Source organism: Opisthorchis viverrini, assembly GCF_000715545.1.
Source record: "Opisthorchis viverrini unplaced genomic scaffold opera_v5_146, whole genome shotgun sequence".
NCBI classification, from domain to species: domain Eukaryota; kingdom Metazoa; phylum Platyhelminthes; class Trematoda; order Opisthorchiida; family Opisthorchiidae; genus Opisthorchis; species Opisthorchis viverrini.
The window spans coordinates 729,235-751,587 of NW_008751801.1; the positions used below are offsets into that span (position 1 = coordinate 729,235).

The following is a 22,353-nucleotide window of genomic DNA, read 5'->3' on the forward strand; positions in this document are numbered from 1 at the left end:
TGATGAGTAAATCAAGCAAGACACTTATTACCATCGCATTTAAGCAACAAATTAGAAACCTGCGATTCGTATATCCAGTCGGGTTAATAGGGATACAGAAGCGGGATACATGTGCGTGTGAATACAAGCCGTCGTTTTACAGCGGAAACCATAGGTGATTGAGTTATGTGCGAGGAATAGGGCGGGTAAGACGGAAAAGAGTAATAGCTGATGAGTTAAGTGGACGTCACTGTTCAGTAGGCGACTTTTGCAAAGCGAGGCTGTCGTTGCTTGAGGAGAGCGACTATTCCGTCTGTTCTTCATGACAGTGTTTCATTAGTAGGTAAGTGTAGTCACTTAACTGTGATACAATTATTGTTGGTAATTTCATCCTTTGATCTGGTTTGCATACATTTGGCCTGATAGGAAGCTCTGTTTGGTGCCTTACAAAGGCATACATCTTACGAACAGGTGTTATGCCTTTTTCAGACGTTTGATGGAGCCAGTTGACACACAGGATGGAACCAAGTCCACGGACTCTGATTGGGACATACGAAATCCGTTTCGCAGTAAGTCTGTCCTTCAGATGCTTTTATAAAGGTGGAATACACCCAAACAACTTTTTGGAAGTTGTTTGCTAGACAGAAACGTTTGTTCTGTGTTACTTCACAGTTCTGTTTGACAACATCTTTTTGTGTGAGCGCTAACATTTCCAAGTTAGCATTCTAGTCACCCGTCGCTAGTTTATGTCAGTGTAATCCAAAGGGTTTGGAATTTGGCGGGTATTCTCGGCTTGTCTTATCTCTTGAATGCGGGTTTGTAGAATAAGTTCAGTCACAAATTCCAGACAGAGTGTCCTTTGAAAGGCTTCTCGGCAATCAAAATTATTGGTTATTTCTATTCCTATGGGATACATCTGATGGCATAGAAGTTTCAGGTGCACAGCTGAAGAAAAACTTAGGAAGCCTCTGACACCCCTCGCTCCACTCCTCTCGGTCTTCAGGTGTAGGTGAAACTCCTCATTGCCCTATAAAGTCGTACACACTTTTTTGTGAACCGCGGCCCGCATCTATATGATGATTTTGCTGATTCAGCTCCGGAACTGGGTTGAGGCCGTTTATCAGCATGGCTCCAAGCGGGCTTCTTTCGTCCCGATCGATTTCCACAGCAGCCAACCAGGACATTGCTTTTGAAGCGAGCCACGACAGCGTTCCCCGTCACCTGGAATTTGAAATGAAGTCCTATTTGAAGAGACTATCCCCGTAGACAAGTTGAAAACACCTTTGTGATATGCTCCTTTGTGGGGCGTTTCTGCGCGTCGCCTTAGTATCCTTTTGTTATATCTAATTGCTGTTTCAGCTCCAGTATCTGGTGCCGGAAAAAGACTCGCCGATAAGTAACACGACGGCTTTATTCCGAACAAGTTAATGCGAGGGCGTGAGTGCGAAAATACAACGGTCTCAATCTATTTTATTGGAGGGATACTGTCTGACCTTGGTCCACACTCTCTCGCGCTGCCTGGACTTGATACAAGGCTGTGATGCGCTGCATATTGGGGCGGCGTTGTCTGTCTGGTCAGCATCTAGCGGATTCGTGAGTCTCAGTAGATTTCAGTGGTTACTTTCAGGAATCTGACCCTCCTGATATCTTAGAACCACTTTTACATCACCCCATATATGAAACAGTCCGTCGCTTCCGGACTTTGAGCTAGTTGTGCTTCTGGTTTGTTGAGCACATGGATTGTCGCCAACTTGGGTCTACTTCTCTGGTGTCGTATGCGTCTTGAGAACATCATACAGTATCCTCTTCCACCGAAGGGCCGTGTGGGGAATACTTTGGCCGTATACCTCTATCAACTCTGATTGCAGCATCTTACAGACCTTACGCATACCTACTGTCAAAATGATTCTTTCGAAAAGTTTGGAAAACGATAGGGATTAGTTGTAAAACGACAAACCCTCAGTTGACTGCAAGTGCTTTTGTTTGTCTGTAAATTGGTGCAAGGCCCATCAACATATGAATGGTGCACACCAGTGGAGAAGTAGTATGGTGCTTCGTATGAAGCAGATGAGTCGATGAAATCCTACGAGCGGACCACTAATTGTCTAGTGAATGGATAGTCTACCTAATAATCGAAACTATTCAGGATTTCTGTTTATCTGTTGCTCGGATAGGGGTTTCACACCCCGCAGTCTAGGTCAGGCGAGACACAGCAGGGAAACGGTTAGCACCATGGGTTGCAAGAGCCTCTCATGGTTCGCTGTCACTTGTCACAATGGACTTAAAAGACCACAGTTTAAAATCACGGCACAGTACGGTGAAGCAGTTTGGTGAACCACACGACCAAATGCCGATTTTAACCCTAAGCACAAATTCGGACGCGCGTCGGTGATTGATAATGCAATGTCTCAATTTCCTGGCGTCATGCATTCATGTATACTTCCAAGATTGATTCTTCTGGTCTTTTGCCGTGTATGGCGTGGCGGATACCAACGGGGGGATTACGTAATAATGATAGTGATAAATAATCATTCAACTATTATATTATGCCTTCGATGCCCAGCTGTCATATCATCCAAAGGGAGGTTTGAGCTTATGTCAGGTCGCCCAAGCCTAGACAGAAGCAGTCGAAAAGCGGAGTTTGGATTCGAACCACTGACCTTCCAGTTAGTAAGTTCGCGGTTTGACCACTGAACTATCTGCAGCTAATAGACATTAGCAGAATTTGACGATAGAGGTTATCATTTTGGGGGATCAGGATCATATCTCCCCTCCGTGTTTCAAACGAAAGAGTGCATATATCAAAATCTGTTGCCTCAATTCATGGGGATACTTTCGCGTGCTCCTAACTTTTCCAGTTCGGTTGAGATTACGTGCTCAATACGTAACGCCGACCTGTCTCATTTTGTATCCTTGTTGGTCTTGTTACTTTGGAGCCCCGAAATTCTGAGCCGCGTCAGCAATGTGTAGTCTGATCACATCAGATAAGAGGGGGATCGGTATTCCTATTATAAGTTACCTCTGAAAAATCCCACATGGGGACTAATCGCAGAAGCACGCATCTTAGTGCAAGGTAATCACGCTCCTGAACGGCTAAGTGTTCTAGCTATTAGCCGGTGGGTTCGAAACTCCTTAGAGTTGAGTGAGGTACGCAGTGCTAATGAATCTCAATGGGGATGAAACAGCTGTTCAAACTTGTCCCCTCCGTATGACGACTTCCTGCCAAATGGGCCACTTCGTTCCAGTTCCGCGAGTTTCACCATTGAATGGATGAACAAGATACCAAGCCTTCTCCAAAGGGAACAGGAAAAATTGGAAAATTTCTGCGTCAATACTACTTAACAAAGACTAAACCTCAGCAATTAAGGCATGTTAACTTTGTTTTGAATAGCAACTTGGCTCGGACGTGTCCTGTAGAATGTTTCTCAGTAGAAGACCATAGTGATTAGGAGTATGCATGAGATGCACTTATTTGCGTATTTATTTGGTTTAGTATGTACCAGCTAGACGGTATACTGTGGTATCCCCAATGTGGTCTCAACTGGAATATGCGATGGTCTTTGAGCAGCGCATTCATCTGAAGAATGTCACAAACAAGAGATTAAATGGGGATTCGATGGAGTCTCCCGTTAACACCGAATTAGTGTGCATCTGAGTGCTCGCCGAATCGCGTACAATTTGGAATCAAGTAGAACATTAGGTTCCGAGAAATTTGGGGACTGCATCTACCTAACGAGTCCCAAGAAGGCGAAACTGGTCGTGGGTTGTCGAGAAGGCTTATGAGTAGTGTGTCCCGCCTAGTCTCATTCTCGGCTTTTTAGATTCTGCTGTCTCCTGATTACTACTGCTAATGAACATCCCTTCACTCTTTTACGCCTTGCAGAATTTGATTTCGCCTCCTATCTGAAGGAGGAATTAGTACAGTCTGTTCGACAGAGGCAGGAGAAATCTGGCACCGACAACTGTGGTCCGTTCACCAATCGTGTATATACTTTCGTCACTGTTCCACAATATTTTGAATCGGTGGGTCCGCATATGCACTTTGCCTTGTGAATCACACGCAGTTCGATATTTCTCCACCTATTGTAGTTACTCCCCGCTAGACTGACTACATAAGGCTATCGACCACAAGTTTGCCATAAGCCTCAGAATACGCTTCCGCAGGCGGATAACTGTGGTTGAATACCGGTTACACTAGATGAGGTCAGAATGCGACACATGGTTCCTACAATTCGAGAGCAATTTCAGGTCGTCTGGGCTGAGTTGACGTAACGTTTCGTCTTTTCCACTGGAAATTTCCATCCGCTTCTCTTATAACTCACAAGTTTTAGAGCACTTTCATCTAGGTCTTTTCTAATTCCGAACATGAAACATGCTCACCCGAAAGCTCAGTCTACTGTTATTCCAGATTAAGACCATTTTATAATGTATCCAGAGCCCAAGGTAGTATAACGGTGGATGCGTGAGTTTCACACTGAATAGCTTAATTTGATTCGAAGCCGTGCCCCTCTGTATTCTTGTTGGATTCATATTTATTCCTATTATTCTGATTTATTTATTGTTAGATTCCTATTTAACTGTTTGGGACTGCGTTTCTAGTAACAGCAGGCGACACAACTATGCCCCCGTATCACCCGCTACACTTATCTCGTAGATTGGGGCGATATACGTAGTTGTCGAATTAGGATACAATCTCTTTCACAATCGCGCAGTGGGTTACGCTACTGCCCGTAACGTTTGATCTATACTCGACAAGCTTCATGAGCAGCTAGCACAGAGGCTTTTCAACCGTAATTCTACAGACGGCTTAAAGCACACTGGTCACGGTTCAAGGAGATCTACTGATTGACCTACCTAAAGTGCTGCTTTGTGGGAGATCGTTTTTTCTTGTGAAGGAGCAACAGTGAAAAAGCTCCAAGGGTTATCACAAGTGGTATCCTTTGAAGAGAAATAGTGCTTGCCGATTGCAGTAATTCGGATTCCCCTATAAATTCCTACATCTATTTGGCACATGACCGTTGTACTGTAGTCTTCTTGGATCGTTACTTTTGATGATACTCCTAATTTGGAGGCGATGATCATGAGATTATATAGTTTTTGCGTTGGTACTTTTCGATTACACCATTCTAGTGTTCTCTTGGTCGTTGAACTTAAGTCAGACAGTCATTTTCTCAGCTACAAACCGTATCCAAATCACAGTGGTTCCAGATACTATAGTTTCGCTCACCGAAGGTAAGGAGAATGGAGAAATCACAGCCACGTTCTGGAAGTGACAGTGCAACCAGTTGATTGATGTTCTAACATCCGTGTAATATCACTCGGACGAATTTGGTTTTCAGACCACCAATGTGTTAATCAGCAACCGATCTGCACAGACTCACACGACTGATCTGACGATCGAAATAGTACGTTTACTATTCCGTTTAGTTTTTTCGATGACAATAGTCACCGAAACATTAGTTTACACACTATATCATAGGTATTACTCACTAAGTAGTAACCTAGCATGCTTCGCCGCATACCTATCTCACTCGTTTGTGGATCGATTCCGTTCTCTTCCCTTTCTATCAGTTTATGAGCTACGGTCTGCTCCAGTGTCTGGACCATTTGCTCGTGATTTACACATTCCTGCCGATCCGTTGCTTCCTAACGGGTATTCGTCTCCTATCACATCTGGTCAGTTCGTTATTTCGGTGCGTTTGTCAAGTCTTCTATGGGTGAGTTCACTGTCCTGAACGCTACAGATATTTTTAATGTTTTGTTCATTTCTCTGGCGATTCGCCGTTAGGATGTCGCCTTGATACTATCAGTATTATTATTAAGATACATATGTGGTGAGTTGCCAAGATTTTCTATCCTTCTCAACATTGAGGCGTGAACTATGTAGACTAGATTAAGAGGGAGGTTTTGCGGTTACACGCTCACAAGTCTGGCTACCTTGGCATCGATTTCTGATGTTATAACTTGCTGGACGGTAGTGCAACTCTGTGTCGGTCCCTTGGCTTCCTGCTCCACCCACTATGGTATAGCAAAAGGCACGGTAGCTGTACACAGCCCTTTATGGAGACAAAGGAAAATCAGTACAACTGTTTATATATAGGGTAGTCACAGAGTGTTCCACAAGGTCGTGCCAGAATGTCCGTGAGGGGGCGAGAACCGTCGAGTCAAGGTGCTTGACTCGGATTGGCTGGCATTCTGACCAATCAGGGCATGCCTACGTCTGGCCCGTGTCCTGCACGTGACACATGCATCCAACTGATGTGATGTTCGGTTATTAGGGACGGCTGGCCCCCGAACACCTCCCCCTTGAGAGGGCTATCCAACCGACTGCTGCTTTGGATTCCACTGTGATGACTCATGGAGGTTCTGTCGCACGTCGGTCCGTCCCTGGGGCTGCCAGCATGCTGATCTGGAATCCGGTACCCTCCACTTGGGAGGTATGTCACGGCTGTCCGGTTTCCAATGCGACGTGGTCCCCTCACCAGACCGCAGTCTGTTGCCTGAAGTTGGTTCACTTGACGCGGATGTGCTGATGTTCTTACGTGTGCCTCGTGTTTGACATCGTCGACCCTGCGTCCACCGTGGAGAGCATTCCTCATATATTTGAATCGGTGGCTGGTCTCTGTGTGACTGTTGTGGCGTCCCTTCTGCCGGCCCCACTTCCTTGACTTTCCGGATAGCAGTAGGACGATCCGCCTGAACCTGCGACTGTAAACTGAACGGTTCAGATCGCGGGTGAAACGTTGCGGGCTGCTGGGAGGGTTCACCAAATTGCACTGAGGTGAGAGGGCTACCGCTGCCGGACGCCAGAAGCTGAATAGTCGCTGTGTCGCGTATGCTCCATCTGGTCTCCGGTTTGGCTGCAACTGTAGCGACCACAAAATCGTCAGGACGTGATGTTCTCGTGAACGTATCGGGGCCGTTTGCAGTTGTTTCGTCACAAACGGCATTGAGGGGTTCATCCAACAGTTGAAGCTCATTAATCCAATCCAGGCCCAAGAGATCAAGGCCTGTGTAGTTCGTGAGGTAACAAGTGCCACTGAGATGAATTCCCTTGAACGTTACGGAACAGTTCAGCTTCCCGGTCAGTTTGAGGCTTCCACCAGATGCATTACGAACGATGCACTTTGTGGGTTCCACTGGTGGCCTTCCAATTTCGTTCCAGGTTCGTTTTGAAATCAGAGTGAGGTCAGAACCTGTATCCAGTTGGAGAGTAACTGGTGTGCCATTGATACATAATGTGACAAATTTACGTCGACCAGGTGATTTCATCCTGAATGTGGCGGTCACAGCCTCTGCCTGCGTCCTTTTGTCGGGTCGGTGTTTGCGCGAGCTCCTGAAGTTGTCTCTGCAGCATTCTTCTTTGTGACCCTTTCGACTGCACTTACTGCACCTGTGGTTCCGGTAGGGACAGTGGCGTGAATAGTGCCATTCTTCACAAAACCAACAGGGTGTGGGCGGTTTTCTTGGAGTTCGTTTTGAACTTGACTTCCTTTTGGAAGTTACTTTGCATACCATATCCGGCTGAGATAATTTGGAATGTCCAATCATGGCAGCATCAGCCTTGAGATTGATAAGATGCTGGCATTCGGTGGTAAGTTTCTGAAGCGTCAACTCTGGATCCTGTTCAATTCGATTCAGTAGCCGGGTCCGAATATCTGCATCGTGTGGTGATTGAAGACCAGCCACAAAGATGAGACACTTGAATTGATCCTCGGTCATGGAGCTGAGCTGAAAGCGCTCGCATTCTCTGTTGACCACACCGGCATATGTGATGAAATCCTCAGTATCCCTTTTGGTAATCTTGAGACACTGATAACGAATATTGAACAAGGAACTTTGCTCACCGAATATTTGGGCCAGAATTTTGACAGCATCTGCGAAACCAAGGTCACGAGGGAGTTTGGGGAGAATGAAATTTGTGAACCGATCGTGTTCAGCTGTCCCCAGTTTCCGCAGCAACAGACGAACTTTCCACGCATCATCAAACTGAGCAAAGTCGGTTTGAAACATGTCTTCATATTTCTTGAACCAACTTTCGAAAGTTCGTCCAGATTCAGCATCAAAATTGAATTCGGTAATTGAGCTGGCAGCAGCATCTGCGGAAGAAGACGGAGGCTCACCCTTTTTTATCGCATTCACCGACATACTGCGCATCAGAGATTCAACAAGCCTCAGTTGTGCTTCTTCGAACTGCTTCTGTTGTTGCTGTAAAATTAATTGGAGTTGCTCTGCCGAAATTGACATCGTGGGTTCGGGTTGTCGCCAGTTGTTATAACTTGCTGGACGGTAGTGCAACTCTGTGTCGGTCCCTTGGCTTCCTGCTCCACCCACTATGGTATAGCAAAAGGCACGGTAGCTGTACACAGCCCTTTATGGAGACAAAGGAAAATCAGTACAACTGTTTATATATAGGGTAGTCACAGAGTGTTCCACAAGGTCGTGCCAGAATGTCCGTGAGGGGGCGAGAACCGTCGAGTCAAGGTGCTTGACTCGGATTGGCTGGCATTCTGACCAATCAGGGCATGCCTACGTCTGGCCCGTGTCCTGCACGTGACACATGCATCCAACTGATGTGATGTTCGGTTATTAGGGACGGCTGGCCCCCATCTGATGATTATTAGGGACGGCTGGCCCCCGAACATCTGATGACCCCTTTAAAGTGTTTTCATGTATTCTCTCCATCGCTCAGACCATGTGCTGAGCCTATAAACCCATTTTACATAGGCAAATGTTGGACGGCATACGGTGTTGCAACTCCTATGTCGGCCCCTAGCTTCCGGTTTTGCCCACTGCTGTATATCAAAAGGCACGGTAGAGTCAAACGAAGGAAAATTATTACAACTATATTTATAGGGTTATAACGGAATGCTCTACAAGAGTCCGCAAGAATTTTCGTGAGGGGGCGAAAATGGCTGAGCTATATGATGCTCGATCATGATCGGCTCACATTCTGACCAATCAGGGCGTGCCACCGTTCGCTTCGTAGCCCGCTCGTGACACCTGTCCACTCGGTGTTCACTTATTTAGGACGATTGACCTCCGGACACATCTTAACATCTCGTTAGTTGTCATCCGACTGTTCGGGTCAGGGACTGATGGTTTGAGATGTGGGGGGCGTTGGTGTACGCACACATACGACCTGCTGCGCTTGGCTGCTTAAATAGACTTTAGATTCGCGTATCATACGGTCGCTGATCACACTTTTTTGGTTGACCGATAAGCCTACTAGGAAATGTTGAAGGATTTTTCCGGTACTTTTTGATCGACCATTTCCTTTCTCAGTCTTCATGGATGTTCTGTCTCCACCTTTCGCTGACCGTTTTGTTTGTGTTATGTGTTCGCGCGACTGTAAGCCATCCAATGTCCCGTTGTTATACTGCGTCTTCGGAATTGGTCTCTGCTTTTTTGTTATGTTTGCCTTCCGGCTTACTTGTTCCGCGGTTAACTCGAGCAATACAACTGGTCCGGAGAACAGGTCAATAACCAATGAACGCATCTGAGCTGCTAACGTTACTAAACCTTGCCGGACATCTTTGTGCGGTTTCCCACATGATGACCACGATTCAGCTTTCATCTATGCTAGAGGAAACTCTCTGGCCCATTTCTCTTGACATGTTGTTTGAACGGAACTGACCCGCAATAACCTTTTCATTTAACTACGCCGTTCATCCTGTTGAATTCACTCATTTCCGTAACACAGCTACATTCCAATCAGACTCAAACGTATACACACACCGAATCGACTGTTCAGCTACGAGCTTCGTGACGTTGTTCGACTTTCTATCATCATTATATGCACCACGTTATTGGTCAATGTGGACAGTTCAGTCGCTTATCACGAAATCCGAACTCAATCGGTCATCAAAATCTATTTGTTTTTCAACCTACTCGAGGTTTGTCTTTTGTGTTTCCGTAAACACTAATATGTGTTTATGCAGGTCGCTGATCGCTTGCTATCTGCAGTCTGCCTGGATGCTTTAGATGACCTACTCTACACGGTCAGCAAACCTCGGCGACGGCCAACAAAGAATGGTGATGGCACTGACGCCAGGGAAGGCAATGCAGGGTATAATATGAGCTGGGTGCGAGATTTGGTGTTCCAGTACTGCTTTGCCCTGGTCTGTATATGTAAGTTCATTTGAATTCAGAATGAGTCTAATCCTGGCTGGTCATCAATTTATTTCATAAAATGTTTCATCTAACTGGAATCCACACGTAGATCAGTGTGGCTGTGTTGTCTGTCCTCATGGTAGACGAAAATGTGAGCACGATACTTCATTGTCAAGCAAACACCGCTCGGTGGGGTTGTTTATCCTGGGAGGAATCAGGCGTCACGTTTCCTGCCAGTAGCCAAGCAATTTTGGGGCGTATGTTGTGTTTCTTTTTCTAGCAGCTTGCGTTAATGACTTTTATGGAACGGAAACGCTGTACATTCGATACCCTTTGATACTTAAGGTATGCTATTGTAGGAGATCCTAACTGTGCTTTTCTGATTGTGTCGTCTATGAATTCTCACCACGTAGCTAAACTCTACTAAGAAGATCTCAGAATAAAATAAATGTTATCACGAATGTATATCATATGGGGATATTGAAAGCGATGACGTTGACAGGGGACTCGATAAATGTTGAGTGATAACACATTGCTTCATTCATTTGATATTTGATCCATTTGATCTGGTGGAATGGTAGACGCGTGATAGCCAATAAGTCAATGTGGACTAACAGCACAAGGCATTTTCGACCGTGCGGAATAGTAGAATCGTCTCCTGTTTGGTTATGGCGCGTTTGTTTCCCAGAGAGGGATTGGGACGGAGCGAAATTTCGCGTTTCATTGAATGTTTTCTTAAAAGGAAGATGGATTAGTAATGTGATAGCAGCACGTATAGTGTTAAGTAACTGATCTTGCTGCACCTCCTGGTCAGAAGTGAACTTCCTGAGTTTCCGATCACTTTGATGAAATGTGAGTGACCGGATTTTTTTGTCTCTGTGTTCCTCACGGCGTTTGAGCAGCTTTTATTGTTGAGTCTTTCCGTTACACTTCTAGTCTTTTTCTCCTGATACCTTTAGTTTGTAGGCTTCTTTCCGGTAACATCATTCCAGTCCTGATGTCATATTTGCTCTGACAGTGTGTGGACAATACATGGAGACATTTTTTTCTTCCCTTTTTCAACAGTCGCCCATTGCTTCCTGCTGTTGTGCCAGGTCACCACGTTGAACGTTGCGTTTAACTCTCAGAATAAGTCTCTCGTGACCGTGTTTATCTCGAACAACGTGAGTTTTCCCTTCAACATACCTGCTTTTTTCTGCTCACTGTCAAGCCGAATTTCAGACACCCGTGTCTTTTTGGACCAGAGCATTCCACATTCGTCTACTTCCTCTCCCCCTTAACCCAGGGATTTTGCACGCCTCCATCACGAATTGCACCGGAATTCATTGATCAATTCATCTCAGCCCGTCGACATCCGAACTTTCTGGCAATCCATACACAGGTCAAAGGCGAAACTAACTTAACACCCCTGATACCATGGAAATAGGTACAAAAACTACGCCATCGTCACCATAAACCCTCTTGTAGTATTTCTTGGGGTTGTAAAGCGAACCATTCGACTGATGCGGCATTGTGAAGCAGCCGAAAAACAACACACTTCTTTAGCGAATATACATTCATTTGCAAACTAATTTCGAGAGACTCACCCGGGACCCAGCTGAATCTTTCGTTTGTGATGTTTGCAGGCAACTGGATGTGCTGCACCAGGCCGCCTCATGTTTCAGTCCCTATGATATTCGAGATATCGTGATACGTGTATATTTGTAGTGCACTACTCATAAGGTTGCTGAAAATTCGTCGACAGCCCACGACCGATTTCCTCCTTCTTGGGGCTCATCAGGTAGGCGCAGTCCCCGGGTTTCCGTCAACCGTATGTTCTACTTGAAACCAAATTGCACGAAATTATCGAATATACACTCATTTGCAAACTAATTCGGTTTTTCGAGAGACTCACCTGGAACCCAGCTGAATCTCTCGTTTGTGATGTTTCCAGGAATATCGTAGCGACTTAAACATGAAGCTGCCTGCTCTTCTGGTCTGCGCCGGAGCATCTGACAGCTGCCTGTTGAATATTAAGCATTTGTTGACAAGTCACGTTCGCGTGTCTGAAACACTAAGTAATCTCTCACATCACCCGTCTGTTCTTTTCGAGTTAGCCCAAAATATCCTTTGGGTGTCAAGTTCGAGAGGTAGCTTCTTCATTCTCGGGCTTATGAGATAAACATGACACAATTGTATGATACAGTGAACACCACTAAGGCACGCAGTGTCAGAAGGGTAGTCAATTGATCACGTGAGTCTGTTTAGTTTATCAGCAGCAATCCCTGAGTACGGTGGCTGCAGATGAAACGGTTCCCGTCATTGAAAACCGGGAGACTGAGAGAAAGATTTCCAGACATAGGAAGTGATGGCCCAATCAATAAGTCCATGTTGATTCTTTTTATTTGCTTGCTTAAACAGGGAACCGGGCAGCGGCGCATTGAAAGCTATAGGCTTGATTCAGGATTCTTAGTAACCGTTGATGGGGTGAGTCTCGTCTAGGGAGGTGGCAGTTATCAACCCAATTGATCTTTCCGGGTACAACTTCTATACACCGTTGACATTGCCAGGTCATGGGCTAGCCGTCTCTCGATCACAGGAGTGGGTAAAAAGTCCTACCAGGTAGACAGTTTTCCAACATGCGATGTACATGTCCTAACCGGTGCAACTCATGAAGGGTGAATTCCTCGTTCATCGCAGGAGAGTTCCTTCCTTAGAAAAACATGGCCTGACTCAGCAGCGTTTATGCGCTGTGATTGCCATACTGGGTTGATGCTTTGGGGGCACCGATGGTCGTATCTCCTCTATGCGTTAAGGTCATGTTTCTGATCCATCTAGTACTCTGGATCGCACAGGCACACTGTATTCTTCACCCTTGACAGACACTGACATCGCGCCACTGCCGTAGTTATCGAACGTTAAAAGGAGTTGCTCTGGTCTTCCCAATCTAGCCAGGCTGCGCAGACTTGCAGGACTCTTCAGGTAAACAAATTTATCTACCACGTGGATTGGATGGACTGCAAGCGTGAGGTTCTGGTTTAATCCTATTCAGTTTTCTAATGATATAACACCTAGCCTTCTCAGACTCGGAACTGTAACTTTGTTTTTTTTATACCACATACTAATATAGTTTTAATTTTAATTTTAATTGAATTAGACAGCCATTCAGCGCAAATTCTACTGTCTACTCAAATCAAGTCCAATAAAGAACGGTTAAGTGTTCAAACTACTGGTTGGGAGGTTTCGGTTTCGAGACTCTCTGGAGTTTCCTGGTAGAGTCGAGTTGAGGGAGCCGATGAGTCCCAATAAGGATAAAACAACTATACAGTGCTTCTCGGCTTTTCAACATAGATTGGCTTTACCTGCAGGACCAAATCTCACACTGTTAACGAAGATCTTTCAACCCTTGAGTTGAGTGCAATTCCAGTGTGATAGGTATCCCGAGACATTTCGTCGTGAGGACAAAATATCCCCAATGTAAAGTGCCTCATGGTCATTCTGCTTCAGTTCCCTCTCAAACAAACAAGGCGAGATGGCTCGAGTGGTTAGAGCACGAATTTACTGACCGCAAGGTCCGTGGTTTGAACTTACCTCTGCCTCTCGACATCCCCTGTCTAGGCTTGGGCAACCTGGCAGCATCTCAGCCCTCGTGCTTCCTTCGGGTAGCATGGCTGCTAGTCACCGGAATGGTGCTACAGACAAACGCCCCAGTCCGTGTTCTAGGTTCCCATCTTTCAGGACAAAGCTATCGTGCTCGTTCTAGATTGTTTTGTGCGCTCCTTAATCTGTGCTTATTTCGAAGGTACCCGTTGTCACCGACAAGGTATCCTCCGTTTTTATCCTTCACATGGTACGTGGCTAAAAGTGCATTTGCTAACTGAATAGCAAAATCGTCCCTGTCATAGTCCTTTTTTCCTGTTGTGAATGTGTAATTCCTATGAACCATACATGTTTGGTTCTTTTTGAAATAAATTTTTACGTGGTGTACCATATCGACCTTGTATCTTTCTCTTTTCACCTCCAGTTTGTAGAGCTGAAAAGTAACGTATTTCGCAAAATGGGCAAAACCAACTTGTTTCAAATCGCTTGTGCAGATGTCCGTGAACGATTTCACTACGGCGTCTGGTTGTTTATCATCGTTTGCCGTAATATGAACGACACTGGTTGGAATCTAGGTAAGTCTGAATTCCACGCATAAGAAGGTTCCTTCTGTTTTCTTCGCTTGTATGTTTGTACGTTTGATCACCTCTTGTTTCCCTTGCGCTACGTCTGACCAGTCAGTTGGATAAACAAGTCACGGCATGCCTTCACTTAAAGCCTTAACCTACTGAGTATATACGATAATGATCTCGGTCAAAGTGGTGGACGGATGTTATTGACCAACTTTGACTGTAGCCCCCTTAAATTTAACGTTACTGTGTGATGACTCATGCGCTACAAACTCTCCGTAAGCAACAGTTTGGTGCTATCTTTGGAAGACTGTTAATGGCTCCGCGTAGAGCACGCCATATCCATACCACTCTCTTTCGAGCAGCTCGTCTCATGTTCTGGCACAATTGTTTCTGTTAGTTCACATCCTAGCAGAGCTCATCAACAGTACATATTGTTCGCTGCATATCCGTGGTCAGCGTGTTGCCACTGATCCATCAACATACGTCGGACGTTTCTGGATTATCACGACTGAGCATGTGCTCATGCTTTTGAACAATCGGACTGGCTTGTCCAGTCCCGCCTTTCACGCTTTGGCGATATCAACAGTGTACCAACAGCTGAGTTTCGTGGTATTTTTGTAATTTCTGGAGTAGACTGATACACACTTGGTTGCAGGCATCGCACCATCTGCCGTTGGCCTTTGGATACCGGTTATTAGATGATCTTACCACTATACGGCACCCTCCTTTTCGAAGAAAACATTCGGGAATGGTGACATATCTCGTATCTGGGGATCGGTGCTTCCTCGTGGGTAGGATACACAATTAAAAAATCAAACCCCACGGTTTCTGCATCAAAATGATGGAACTTTGGTTGCACCCGAGTGTATTCTTTATGCATCTGTGATGCAGTGTTTCTTTTCACCCGAATTCGAAGCCTCTAATATTTTTATACCCCTTGCTCTAGATGTACTAGTGAAAGGAAGAAGGCCTTTGCTGCGAAGTTATTTAGTAGAAAATGCCAACTGAACAGTTACAGGCTATTGGACAGGGAAGCAAAACTCTCATATGCATGTTGTTTACAAAAACTGAATATCTATCTCTTTGAACACGTCTTCCTGAACTTTCCTGGATATTCATTGATTGCGCTCGAATCTGAGTAAATGCTATGAAGCGACTTACAAATTCAGCAATAAATCTCACTTTTCAAGAGACTCAGAGCGGATTTACGAGAAAACATACTACTCTCATGCCCACACATAAGTAGTATCACCGTTACACTAGTAGCAACTATCAGCACATTTATCAGTATCATTAAAACCACGTCTTCTCTTTCTATATCGTGTATCTAAACTCAGCTGTAAGGCGCACAATGATGTTGCTTACGACGAATATTTCCCGCGTATATTAACAAAGGAATGACAGTTCTTGAGAAGTTGGTAGGTATTGAGTCTCCATGCATTGTCTCATTCTTTGTTCCACTTTCATTAAGTACACCGCTCTGTTACAATTGTTGCACATTTCTAAGAATGGTGCTGTATAGGTGTTTTCGTGGTAACCTAACACCACTCCTTATTATGTTTCCTTTGCAGATGACCTTTGGTCCATGTTGTTCGACGTCGCTTGTATATTCCTTGCCGAGGTTGCTGTCGACTGGATCAAACACTCGTTTATCACAAAGTTCAATGTAATCCCTTCGGATGTAAGTGTCGTGATTTTCATCATAATGTGCAGTCTGTGAAAAAACAAATGCGGTGGAGAATGCCGTGTTTGGGTTTATCATGTTGGTCGGTGCTCAAAAATAGCTAGTGACTCTCCTGACTCTCAACGCTCTCTCAAATAGCATATGGGTAGTCAAATACTCTACTTACACAACCAGGATACATACCATTCTTTTACTGGCAGTGACCTACGCTCCCTCGTGTACATAAGCAAAGTTTTGTATGAGTTTCTAGCTTGTGAAATCTGTTCAATTAGGGATATGTCGCGTTGACCTTCGTTCTCGGAAGTTATTAGTTAAGAAGTCGGTCAAACTTCAAATCAAGTTTTCTCAGCTGTGTTGAAGGTATCAGTGACACTATATTCTGTTCATGCACATTTCGGCTGAATGTTAGCGGTCCAACTGTGATCGGGAAAATTGAGTCGCAATCACCCTGGTTGTCATGGTTGTACGAGGGCTGGGATACTATCAGGGCGCCCACACCTAGAAAGGAGGACGATCCTCAACTAAAGCCTTTGGCTCAAAAGCGTAACCTAAGGCAGCGGTGTTCGGCTGGAAATGCAAGTACATTACGATCTTTACGGAACACCTCGCCATAAATGTTCCAACCCAACCCCCAACCTGGGGGGCCAGGAGACTGTGTTCGTCAAACCTCTAACCACTGACCAACCTGGTATGAAAGACTCTGTGAGCATCGTGCGGACACTCCCCAGTATAGCTGAACGGGTCGATGAGGTACACAAACCGCCACACCACGGTAAGGTCCAGTATCTTCGTGACGGAATCACCCTGGATAGTCGTAGGAAGCGCATTGATATTGATTTTCAACAAGAAGCGGCTGTAGAGTGTCTTGGGCAGAATGTGGCACACCTGCTTCATTGGCTGGACTCCAATTTCGTTAACGAGCTGAGCTAGAAAGGCCCGTAATGACAGCGAAGTTTGCGCACTCCAAGTGCACGTGTGTGTGTATGTGTGTGCATATGATACACTAGCATTGTAAACGGTAAGGAATCACTTGTTGACAAAATGGTAGTCGGCTACTGGTGACGTATTGATTTCACTTGTTTAATCCCGTGAGTTGATCATATAACATGAAACACTACGCTGATCGTCGTTTGATAAACCGATATCTACTTACACACCACGGAAACTCTGCTGATCACTAAATACAAGAGCCTAAGCAACACTTCGTTGTTTTACGTTGCTGCACTCATAGGTTGAATATTGATTGTTAATCGTGAGTCGGTTGTTTCCGTGATCTGATCCCAGTTTTTTATGTACCACAGGTTTACAAGGAGTACACGGTGAGCATCGCTTATGATCTGCTGCTGTGTCGTCAAGGCAAGGTAGGCTTTCTATTAACTTCACTATCCCCATGTTTCTCATGTTCTGTTTCCCCCCTACGAAATCGCTCGCATTCGACGCTTTTCTTAGTCATTTACTTGACAATCGATAGATTTCTGTCGTTGCATATCCGCTCATTCAGGAGTTCTAACCTTTGGACCGGGTTGTTCTCTCGGATTGGTAAATCTAGCTAGCGGTATCATTAGAGAAGTCTCACTTGAGCCAACGAAGACCAAACTAGACTTCGTTTTTCTCCAGAGGATATATTTTCCCTCTTCGTGTATTTCCTGCGGCGCTTGAAGCCCGTCCCGCCTCTGAAAGTACAGCTAGAATCAGTCTTTGGACATTCCATGCCGGCATCTAGTCTGACACTTTCCAGTTGATGACCTCCCTTTTCACAGGATCTGTTATCTGGTCTGGCATTCAGATATTTCCAGGACTTGTCGATGCAAAGGAGTCCTGATGAAGTGGCTTAGATAAGTGCCCCCGTCTGGAGAGTCCACCCGAAAGTGGATTCTTTTGTGATGGATGCTTTCCAGAATCCATTCCTCTGTATGGTCCTCAATACCGTTCTATTCGACCATTTCAGTCAAACGTTGTCTGTGAGTCTCCATGAAAATGCCCTCGGGTATGGTTATGGTAGATGCACTGGCACAAAATGACCTCAGTTGTGTTATGTCCACACAGACTATCGTCTCTTTCATCTGTATGTTTACCTCGTTTATGAACGACGAAATCCGCTATCGGGTTTATAGATAACTGGTGTGAACTGATCGAATATAACCTCGAGTTTACAATTTCAAGTTTCCCCGTTTGTGCTCGCCACACATCTGTAGAATACAGCCGACTACTTTGACCTGTTATCGCGTCGCATGGGTCTTACACCGATCCCCTTGAGTTGTTTGATCAACGTGATGCTAATCCAAACTGTTCGAAATCCGGGATTCCTTTGGCTCAGTTTGCCCGTTGTATTCTGCATGTAAGTCACACATTTTTGTAACCATCGTGCTTCCGTCAATTCGCCTGGTCTATTACTGTGGAAATCACCTAAATCTTTCATGGTCTTTGGCTGCTAATCCCAGTTGAATACCTGGTTAATCATATTTGTGGCTCAAGTTCACAGGTGTGATTTGATGTAAAAACAACCGTTCAGTCGTTTCGGTCCGTGGCTCCCAAGCCACCCGAAAGAATAATGAGGGCTGAGCTATTACCAGACTTATCAAGCCTTAACAGAAGCAGTCGAGATGCCGAAATTGATTTCGAACGACGGATCTTCCGGTTAGTAAGTTCGCTCCTTAATCACTGGCTATCTCGAGCTACCAGTAAGCAGGATGTCAGTAGTTCGCATCTACTCCCAGACGTGTCCTCTGGCTCATACTATGTGAACTTCGACTTCTCCATCGGAGATCTACTCAGTCTCACAATTATGAGCATCGTGGTCAGTATCGAGAGCTGAGACTCTTAGTTTCTGCAGTAAATACTAGAGTATAAAACCGTAGCTTCTCTCTGTGTGTGCGTGTGTAGATGGAGCCTCGTTCCGAATCAAGCGTGATATACGTGTATATAACTGATCTGGAGCCCTCTGCTCACGGTTGATGATATAACCGGGACGGGTAATCCTTACGGACCAAATATATCCCCTGATTGACGCCCCAACTTCACACAACTGGCGTTTACTTTGGGATTTAAGTGAACTGCCTGTTTAGACATCATTAGCGAGAGACTCAGTTGGGTTCCTGTCAAAACCAAATTGGTATGCAAATGATTGTTTGTCGAACTGTGTTGTTCAGGCGGTTGTTGATTTGTTCACTGAGCTTGGCAATTAGTTTGCACGTATCTCGTCACCGTCCGAGGAAACTACTTTGAGTGAGTGTTGAAAACTTATATACGAGAGAGAAGGTAGGCTGCCTGCACTTCAGACTGCACCGATGCGGGTTGTTAAGCCTAATGGTGACTGTCAGGTTTGGTTAAGTCGCAGTGCCTTACGAGAAGATGACAAACGACCGAGAATGTGTTATATCTGCTGATTCGTCAATCTGCGGTATCTGCTGCTGACCCGCTCCAGCGCCTAGTTGCCGAGAGAAAAGGCTCACAGAAGAGAATACAACAGCTACGTTCCGAACAAGCGAGCGTGAGTGCGTGCGAGTGCGAAAAGTACAACGGTCTCAAGCTATCTACTGGAAGGACACTGTCTGAACTTAGTCCAATGCTGACTTACACGGTATGGCTTTGGTACGAGGCAGCGACGTGCTGCATATTGCGGAGGCGTTGTCTGACCTTGGTCAACGCTGACTCGCGCTGTCTGGGTTTGGTGCAAGGCTGTGACGCGCTGCATATTGAGGGGGCGTTGTCTGTCTGGTCAACATCTAGCGGAGCTGAGGGTCTCGGTAGATATCGGGCATTCAGTGGTTGCTTTCAGGAAGCTGACCTTCCTGATAGAATGTATTGCTCATGAAATCGTATGTACCCACCATGTTGTATCTAACAGTCTTAAGTGAATCAGCACGAATCGTAATTGTTTCCGGATCTGTCTTTCCCGCCATTCGGTTGGCTGAGGAGGGGCTAAAATAAGTGGTACAGTATGCTCCCCCTGTGGTAGGAGTCGTACGTCACTTGTAGATCACCATGATTTTCAGTCAACCAACATGTCACTGTCTTTCTCTTTTTCAAATTTACGATTTGCGCCTTCGAGTGCTTTGCTAACCGTACTCCGTTTTCTGAACGATTTCCCTCAATAGGTTGGGATAATTTGTTGCTTTTTATCCATTTATTCATCAGCCTTCATAAATGGAGTATTGCATGTATTCTCTCTCTCTCTCGTGACTTTCTGTACATTCCAGGCTTTGTGCTGTCAAAGTTGTGGTCAATATAACCCTACTCTCATTCGCTTACGCTCACGTTAAAGCGTATATCAAAGCCGTGAGTGCAGCTCATTCAGGAGTAGTGCAAGACACAAGTGTCACCTCAACAACGAAAGATGACATTTCTTTTTCGAGCAACCTGAAAGAACAACTATTCTCCGACAAACAGAGTGGTGAACCTGTTGCAAATGGGACAATGTCACAGCGGGGGCCGAGAGACCAATTGATCCCCGTTCGGTATACGGGATATGATCAGCCAGCCGGAGAGGATGAAAACTTCCTGCCAATGTTACTACGCCATCGTCGAGTGCGTAGCGAATCCGGGCGTTGCCCAACACCTGAACCACCGTCACCCCCATCTGGACGGGGAGATATAATAGTTGGATCTACCACACTTTGGCAATCCCCGTATGGTGAGGCAGTCTCTGAGAATGGAACGGAAGTACAGCAAGCAAGGTTTGCTTCACCTCTTACTGGCTCAGGTGATACTATGGGCACTTCGCAAGTTTTAGCGCGTGAGGTATTTACGGGGCTAGGAGGTATCGTGCCCAATATTGGACTGGCCAGTTCTTGTTCAAGTCCTATTTTACCGGCGAAAAGTGAGTTCATTTTTGACGTCACGGTTCCGTACTTTACGCTCCCTGTAGCTTATTTGTTCGCCTTCTGAGTTATGTGTGTTTTCAAACTTCCTCATTTCAATTTGAGGAGACGATTCCCATTAAACAAATGGTAAGCTTGGGTCGGTTGTTACTTTTAATTGTTATGAAGCTTATGTGAGAACTTGACTTTTGTGGGCACTTCACCACGGCTCTGGTGGTTCCCTGATTTATCTGTAAAACCAAACACAGCACATTAGGCTGTTTGACCAACTCAATTTCTTTCACCGCTTTGTCTTTAAATTGGTTTGAATGGACTTCCTATCACGGCCAGGCAGGTCCTTCATTTTGCGAGTCTATCTCTTACTAGCTGTCTTTCTTCTCGGAGTGGCTCACTAGTTAGTGCGCGATGATCGCAAGGTCCTTGGTCGGAGCCCGGCCTCTGCCTCACGACCGCTCCTATCTGGACTGACATTGTCCCAGCCCTCGTGCTTCCTTTGGGTGGCTTGATACCTGAAAGGTGTTACAGCTGAAAAATCGTTTATTTTCCCTAGTATGATTTTGTTTTTCATCTCGTGCACAATCCTTTCTCATCATTATGCAGCATTGGTGTCTAGTAATGTTGCTTGGAGGCGCCGCTTGTTTGTTGCTTGGCAATTGACTTGCCAATCGAGATACCATTTCAGTATGTTGTATTTGCACTTCTTGTTTTCGCCTTTAGGTGGTTTGCCTAGCCTCAGTTTTTCTGTCTGCCTGTGAGTTTTTTGATACGATATATTTTATGTCACTAAATTCCTGAACCCCGGCAATTCGTTTTCCGAATTCCACTGCTCGCTGGCAGACTCAAGCTATGCCTGGTCCTTTCATATTGCCGACCAGTACCGTTCCTCTTCACCATCTTATTTACTTTGCTAACATGGTCTTCTCACGGCTCAGTGCTTCGGCGGATATTTTGGATTAGTCATTGTTCCTATCCTTTTTTTCATTGCTGTGATTAAGCCTGTCTTCCAAACCTTCAGAAAATGTTGCCCCCTTATGGGAGTGTTGTCTGTCTTCATCTTGTGTCTCTCTTTATTGTCTGTCCAATATGGTCCCATGGAGCCTGGCAGACCTCCTTAACAATTTTTGCCAATAGATGTCTCATTGTCATCTGGGGCAGGTTTTGGAAAGCCTGTCTATCCTGATCATCATCGATTCTCTCAACGTTCTCCATAGTCCTACATCCATAGCTGCCGCTGTTGAAGTCACTTTCATTACCTTTTCCTGATGTGGGCTGTTGCTAAGTGGCTCAGTGGTTAGCGGGCGAATTTACTGATCGGAATGTCCATGGTTCGAACCCGACCTCTGTCTCTCGACTTCCCCTGCCTAGGCTTGGGCAACCTGGTAGTATCCCATCCCTCATACTTCCTTCGGGTGGCATGCAGTACACCGAAAGAGTTCTACAGCTGGACGTTTATATATATATATATATATATATATATATTACCTCATGTTAGCAAATTATATGGTAAAAGGCCAGTATGTCACACTAGAGTGATGACAAAAGTAAGTAACTGAGGCTTTAACGAGGTTGACAGACCATTGTTTGTCCATCTACGGAAAGGTTTTTA

At 45.3% G+C, this 22,353-nt stretch overlaps 1 protein-coding gene across 1 annotated transcript in view; it reads left to right on the plus strand.

The window, feature by feature from the left end:
* Positions 1-472: 472 nt before the first annotated feature.
* The window catches only part of T265_14118 (hypothetical protein), a gene marked incomplete at both ends in the record, with an annotated part of 27,547 nt that continues 5,666 nt past the window's right edge, over positions 473-22,353 (plus strand). Inside the window, 11 exons of the mRNA XM_009172109.1 lie at positions 473-548; positions 3,863-4,002; positions 5,551-5,696; positions 9,683-9,875; positions 9,921-10,110; positions 11,158-11,255; positions 14,096-14,246; positions 15,815-15,924; positions 17,229-17,288; positions 18,123-18,265; positions 20,127-20,746. Coding sequence (XP_009170373.1) covers positions 476-548; positions 3,863-4,002; positions 5,551-5,696; positions 9,683-9,875; positions 9,921-10,110; positions 11,158-11,255; positions 14,096-14,246; positions 15,815-15,924; positions 17,229-17,288; positions 18,123-18,265; positions 20,127-20,746 — 1,924 coding nt within the window. The remainder of the gene's footprint in view (positions 549-3,862; positions 4,003-5,550; positions 5,697-9,682; positions 9,876-9,920; positions 10,111-11,157; positions 11,256-14,095; positions 14,247-15,814; positions 15,925-17,228; positions 17,289-18,122; positions 18,266-20,126; positions 20,747-22,353) is intronic.